Source organism: Sinocyclocheilus grahami, unplaced genomic scaffold (assembly GCF_001515645.1).
Source record: "Sinocyclocheilus grahami isolate Dianchi unplaced genomic scaffold, SAMN03320097.WGS_v1.1 scaffold3937.1, whole genome shotgun sequence".
Classification (NCBI taxonomy): Eukaryota; Metazoa; Chordata; class Actinopteri; order Cypriniformes; family Cyprinidae; genus Sinocyclocheilus; species Sinocyclocheilus grahami.
The window spans coordinates 5,907-13,389 of NW_015508969.1; the positions used below are offsets into that span (position 1 = coordinate 5,907).

The 7,483-nt window shown below is 38.8% G+C and overlaps 1 protein-coding gene across 1 annotated transcript; it reads left to right on the forward strand.

Annotated features, from left to right (window-relative positions):
* Positions 1–2,805: 2,805 nt before the first annotated feature.
* On the forward strand, positions 2,806–3,714 carry LOC107576567 (tripartite motif-containing protein 29-like; the record flags this gene model as incomplete). The annotated part of the gene is made up of 3 exons (XM_016262727.1): positions 2,806–3,171; positions 3,517–3,612; positions 3,691–3,714. Coding segments are annotated over 3 exons (486 nt in total), but the record flags the coding sequence as incomplete, so codon positions are not given.
* Between the last annotated feature and the right edge of the window lie 3,769 nt (positions 3,715–7,483).

Sequence of the window (7,483 nt, forward strand, 5' to 3'; positions counted from 1 at the left end):
TTCTCCCACTTAAAAAGATGAGAGAGGCCTGTAATTTTCATCATAGGTATACCTCAACTATGAGAGACAAATCCAGAAAAATAACATTGAAGGATTTTTAAAGAATTTATTTGCAAATGATGGTGGAAATTGGCCATGGTGGAGTTTGGAGCGTGACTGTTTGAGGTTGTGGACAGGTGTCTTTTATACTGATAACGAGTTCAAACAGATGCCATTAATACAGGTAACGAGTGGAGGACAGAGGAGCCTCTTAAAGAAGAAGTTACAGGTCTGTGAGAGCCAGAAATCTTGCTTGTTTGTAGGTGACCAAATACTTATTTTACCGAGGAATTTACCAATTAATTCTTTAAAAATCCTACAATGTGATTTTCTGGATTTTTTCTTCTCATTTTGTCTCTCATAGTTGAGGTATACCTATGATGAAAATTACAGGCCTCTCTCATCTTTTTAAGTGGGAGAACTTGCACAATTGGTGGCTGACTAAATACTTTTTTGCCCCACTGTATATAAACCTCAGACTTCCAGGTAAAAAAGTTTAGTCAAAAAATATTCTCTTTTATCAGAACCAAACAGATTGCCCAGGGGATTGGTTCTTATTGATGGATTTGAAAGATGCATAATTTCATGTCCATTTAATCCCCATCACAGACAGTTCTTGAGATTCACGTCCGATGAGGTGGCTTACCAGTATGCAGTTCTTCCACTCTGACAGTCCCTGGCTCCACACACTTTTACAAAGTATGTGGACGTGGCCCACTTCCCTCTGAGACAGAAGGGAATGCGTGTCATGAACTACCTCGTGACTGGCTAATATTAGCCTGGTCGAAGCACAAGCTCTGTGCCCACAGGAACCTGCTCCTCACTCATTTGGAGCACCCTGGGCTCAGAATCAATTTAGCCAAGAGCTTCCTGTCTCCCAGCCAGTGAATTGCTTTGCTGGGGATAGTTCTTGACTCAGACAGACGCGGGCCTGGTTTTGCGCTGGAACACTCACTGAAAATTCAGCAGCATCATTTAAAGTAGGAGTTTTTCTTCCCATTAGAGTTTTCCAGAGGATGCTGGGCCTGATGGCGGTCGCCTCTTCTGTGGTTCTGTTGGGCCTGCGTCATACAAAATGGTAAGGCACCTCCTCTTGTGGGCACAATGCAACCTGTGCTTCTTGAAGGCAGTGCATGTGCAAGGCAAATTGAACCAGTCAGGGGACATGTGGTACCAGGGCAGTGTGTCTTCAGGAGAACGGAGATGCCCTTCCATGCTCAAATTGTATGTGGCAGCCATTGCCGTGAATCACACTATCTTGACTAGCCAGTCTGTAGGGAAAACCAAAAGAGTAATTAAGTTCTTGAGGGAAGACAGAATGGTCATCAGGGCCCTTCAAAGGCCTCCGTTTGAGCCCCTTCAGTCAGCCAACTTAATGGTCCTGCCCCTTAATACTGCCCTCCTGCTGGCTTTAGTGTCAGTCAAACAAGTGGGTGACCTGCAGGTGCTCTCAGTGAGCTTGAGTTTGGACCTACAGATTGCAAAGTCGTCCTTAAGCCAAGACACGTTTATGTGCCTAAAGTGCTGTCGACTTCATTCAAAGCACAGGTCATTACCCTTTTAACTCTTCCCTTCTTGCAAGAGGAGCAGGGTGCTAATTTACTCTGCCCGGTCCAGGCCATTGGGATATATAGAGCTCTCTAAGCAGTATCAGCAATCAGAGCATCTCATTGTGTTGATTAGGTGGATCTTGTCCACCTAATCAACATGTACCTCTGCTAGTATTCCAGGCTAGTTGTGCCCTTATTGGCCCATGTTACCCTAAGGGCCCTCATGTCGGGCGTCCTGGGGTTGGGCTCACAGGATAGCTTTTGTTTTGCACTAATACCACAACGTTATTGGACATCATTCTCCAAAGCATGATTCATGCAATATGAGTGAATCAAGGGAATGCTCTGGTTACTAACATTCCCTGAGATAACAGCAATAAAAGCATTACGTCCATGCTATAAAGCTGCATGCAAGTCAATGCTGTCACTTATCAGTCAAAAGATTCTGGTGAAATGGCACTCAGCATGGACTTATAAGCAGTCAGACTGAAATACCATTTGATCAAGCAGTTAAATGAACAATAACAAATCAGGCTTCATTATTCAGAGAAAACGGAGTTTCCCCCAAAGATTCAGTGAACCGTATTGAAAGGGAACCGAGATTCTGTTAGTAACTGGAGCGTTTATGAGGACACTTCCCAAATGGCTTCAAAAACATTCTAAACTATGTTTTTTGAAAATCAAAAAATGCAGAGAGTTTTGTGTGAGGGATATGTTTAAGTGTAGGGTTAGGGTATGGGGATAGAAAATAAAGTTTGTACAATTTAAAAACAATTACGCCTATGGAATGAACCCATAATATATGCAAACCAAATATGCGTGTTAGTGTGACTCTACAGGAGCAGGAATGAGGAACCTGTTTTACAGACTCGCAGACAAACCTGTTTTACTCGCGTCACTCAAACACAGAACCAGAAAACATGAATCACATGAGTTCAGGAAAAGAGAACCTGAAGTGTAGTTGAGCTGTTGTGTGTTTGTGTCTCTGTATTCATGCAGTAAAATGGAAGAAGACAGAATTTCAGTAAATAAGAAGGAGTTCTTGTGTCCACTGTGTCTGGATCTCCTGAATGATCCAGTGGCCATTCCCTGTGGACACAGTTACTGTAAGATCTGTATTACAGGCTGCTGGGATCAGGAGGATCAGATGAGAGTCTACAGCTGCCCTCAGTGCAGACAGACCTTCAGTCCAAGACCTGCTTTAGCTACAAACACCATGCTGGCTGAAGTGGTGGAGAAACTGAAGAAGACCAAACTCTCTGCTGACTGTGACGCTGGAGCTGGAGATGTGCAGTGTGACGTCTGTACTGGAAGAAAATACAAAGCCGTCAGGTCCTGTCTGGTGTGTCTGAACTCTTACTGTCAGAATCACCTCGAACAACATGAGAGTTGGTTTAAAGGAAAGAGACACAATTTGACTGAAGCCACTGGACGACTGCAGGAGATGATCTGCCAGAAACATGAGAAGCTCCTCGAGGTTTTCTGTCGCACTGACCAGAAATGTATATGTGTGCTGTGTACGATTATTGAACATAAAAACCACGACATTGTATCAGCTGCAGCACAGAGGACAGAGAAACAGGTATTTAAAACTAGCAATTAAGTTCATACTCAGTGCAGTGATCTAATAGTCTGTTTATATTCTCTGAAGAGCCGCAGCGTAATTGCACAGAACACAAAAAAGAGTGTAAAGTTCTATGTCTGTGTCAGTTTCACTTTTATAATACTTATGCTTGCAGTGTGAAACAGGCCTTAATCTTCATGTTAATTAATATATGATTATTGTAACTGATCATCTGTAGTTTGATCCTACAGCCATTAGTTATCAGTTCAGATAAGTAACCTTTAAACTGCCTCACCCTATGTTTACTGGATTCATCTGTTCACATGATTATTTAGTGCCAGTAGTTTTCTGTTTGTCCTGCAGAAGCAGCTGAAGGAGATGCAGAAGACGTTCCAGCAGAGAATCCAGCAGCGAGAGAAAGATCTTCAGCAGCTGAGAGAGGCTGTGGAGTCTCATAAGGTGAGTCTGGAGAAGAAGAGAAGTTTGTCTCCATCTCAGTTCAGACTCACTAAAGCCTGAATCACTGTGTCCTAACAGCGCTCTGCACAGACAGCAGTGGAGGACAGTAAGAGGATCTTTACTGAGCTCATCCGCTCCATTGAGAGAAGCCGCTCTGAGCTGATACGGCTGATCAGAGATCAGGAGAAGACTGCAGTGAGTCGAGCTGAAGGACGACTGGAGCGACTGGAGCAGGAGATCAATGATCTGAGGAGGAGAGACGCTGAGCTGGAGCAGCTTTCACACACACAGGATCACATCCAGTTCCTGCAGGTAACAGAGATCTAGAAGAACAGGATCATAGTGGACTTGAGCAGATCCTGCTGTGACAGAGACTCACAGAGAAACATTTCATGAGTGTCTTATTATATAATCATCAGTCAGACTCTCATCTGATCATCTTCTTCTGAAAGAGACGCTGCTTACAAATGGCTTTCAGCTCTGGAAATCTCTTAGGAATCATTTCTCTGAGCTCTTTCTTCTGGAATATATATTTAGCTGTCAAACACCACTAGTGCCACCAACAGTTCAAAACTTCACTAACATTTCAGCTTTTTACTTAATTTTTCCTTATGATTTATTATGTTATGGTGAAATCAGTGAACTTGATAGTACCGATTCTGAGTAACGTTCATCAAAGTTGGATCAGGTGATCCTCAAAACTGATAAAACTGTTTTAAAAAAATACATTTTATTTGTCTGTAACACACTGATGAATTTGACCATGAAGACCCCAAGCATGAAGTCAGGCTGTATATTAGCAATGCATCAGTGCATTGAAACCAAACCAAACCAGAGCGTGTCTTAAGGGTCCTTGTGAAGTTGCAGTGTCTCTAACCGATCTCAAAAGTTAAAAATAATGGTTAATCTAATCATAGCCTTTGAGCTGATTTTCCTGAGCAAATCTACTCAACCCTACAATGAGACTCCATTGATGTGCTTGAGCTGTTAGATGGACAATTATGTTCTCAGCAGATGTTTTATCATCCAAACTATTTCCTAGAAAGTTCACAGAGAGTGTAAGTGGCCAGTGTTGGGGGTAATGCATTACAAGTAACGCGAGTTACGTAATCAGATTACTTTTTTAAAGTAACTAGTAAAGTAATGCATTACTTTTTAATTTCCAAGAGAATATCTGAGTTACTTTTTCAAATAAGTAACGCAAGTTACGTTTTTTTCCAATTTATTGACTGACAGCTCTCCTGTCCCCATGGTGACAGAAATCAGAAGATGCTACTGTAGTTCTAAAATAAATATGAATATGCATTAATTCATCTCACTAAAAAACCCCCCCCGCAGATTCAGTATTCCTAAAAATGATTAAAAATAATGCAACTCAGAATATGACGCAAACCTGCAATAATTAAATGTTAAACAACACAAACATCCTTTATGTATTTAATCCCATTCCAATAACCAATGTCTTTGCTTCTGACCTTCGATGATTCAGTTCAATCATACTAATAAGCACAAATTACTCTAGACAAACATTTGTGGGTCTTTTTTTTACTGCTGAAGTGTTGAAATGTCTTCTTCTGCATTCTACTGTACGGGCGTAAATTTACTTTCCCTTCAGTCTGAGGCTTATTCATTTCACTTTTGGTATGAAAAGGCTTTTATATGTCATCCAAAATAGAAAATGTTTATTTTAAAAACAAACAAAGCAAGCCCTGTCCAGATTTAAAAAGTAACGCAAAAGTAACATAACACATTACTTCCCATAAAGAGTAACTAAGTAACGTAATTAGTTACTTTTTTATGGAGTAACGTATTAATTGGGGTAATACCAATTACCAATAATAGCTTCTCTCTTTGTTATACTATTGATCTCCACAAGACCCTCATTTAGCAAAAGTAAAAAAAGGAACAAATGAATGAATAAATAAATCTGGAAATAAATACATATAAAAAAAGAAATAAGCACACACATACATGCATACATATATAAGTACTTAAGCGCATACTTATAAGTAAATGATTGCATAAAAATAAATATAAAATTATTTAAAAAAATAAATGAAAGAATAATAAATAGTTTAAAAAATTTTTTATTACAAATTAATAAAACATTTTATCAAACCATTTATTATTTTATTTATTTTCCTATTATTACATTTAATTATTTATTTATCCATATATTTATTTATTTTTAATTTCTGCAGGTTTGGTCCTCCAGACTAGTGATCTGTTTTGTTCATTTCTATGCTGTTCTTTGCTCTCAGAGTGAACGAGTCTTGTACATGTGCGCTGCTACAGTAAACACATCTTGTATATGCTGTGTTTATGTGCTGAATACTGCCATTTTTATACTGCCAAGATTGTCATATTTATATACTAAAATTAGAAATGAGCTCGATATCTGACTCGTTTTTGTAGCTGTAACTGAATTCCAGCAAAACATGATGTTATACAATCATGACATATCATTGTTGGCTGTGTCAGTATCCTTATTAATAGTCCTACTGTGTAGTATACGTAGCTAGTGTTGCTGTAATGTTTAATTATAAAGAAGAAAAATCTTAAGAAAAAAGATAAGAATGTTCTTATATATTTTTTGGAATACAAAATATTCTTAACTTTGAACTTTGTTAGAAAATAAGAAGAAAATGTTGTTAACAAGAAATGTATTTTAAATAAATGTTTTGTGAATCTGCTCATCTGTACTGAGACACGGATGATACACTGAACATGAAGAGTTCAGCTACATGAAAAGATCAAACAGATTCATAATTCCTGATTCTGATGTGTTTTATCTCCATCAGATTCCCATCAGCTCACTCTGGATCTGAACACAGTGAATAAATACCTCCATCTGTCTGAGAGCAACAGAGTGATTACTGTCTCTTACACAGATCACCAGTATCTTGATCATCCAGACAGATTTGATGAGTGGTCACAGGTGTTGTGTAGAGAGAGTGTGTGTGGACGCTGTTACTGGGAGTTTGAGTGGAGTGGCGATAATGGTGTGTGTATATCAGTGTCATATAAGAGCATCAGCAGGAAGGGAGAGGGTGATGAGTGTTGGTTTGGATATAATAATCAGTCCTGGAGTTTGATCTGCTCTTCCTCCAGTTACTCATTCACACACAATAGCATAGAGACTGCTCTCCCTGTGAAGCACATCAGCAGTAGAATAGGAGTGTTTGTGGATCACAGTGCAGGAACTCTGTCCTTCTACAGCGTCTCTGACACAATGAGCCTCATCCACACAGTCCAGACCACATTCACTCAGCCGCTCTATCCTGGGTTTTTTGTTTATAATGAATCATCAGTGAAACTGTGTTGATGAATCAGAATAGACTGACGAGAGATTCTACTTATAATGCTTTGAGCTGCATGATAAATCAGTAACAGTGAGATGTTATAGAGTCTCTTCTTTTCTCTTGATGACATTAATACTGCAGCTGAACTTCTGTCAGTGAAATAACGTCAGAATAAATGTGTAATAAATCCTCATATAGACAGTAAGATCAGTGAGTCCTGCTGAGTGACCACGTGTTTCTGTGCTTTTCCTAACCTTCATTTGTGCTGATCAAATCAATCTCTCATTTAGTTTTCACAGTTTTTAATCAAATACATAGCAAATAATGGTGTAAAGCATGCACTTTTTTTTTTAAAGTGGGCACAAACATAAAATCTAATCAAAGATGTTTTTGTCAATGGTTTTTTTTGTTTTATTTTTTATAAACAATTTTTTTTTCCTCTTCAGGTTTACATTAAATAATTGTGTAAAGAATGCACATCACAAAAAAAATCGTCATTTTATGAGTTTACCTAAAATAAAAATAAAAACTTAAAGCCATTTTCTCAATGTTTCTGTTGTTTATACTAT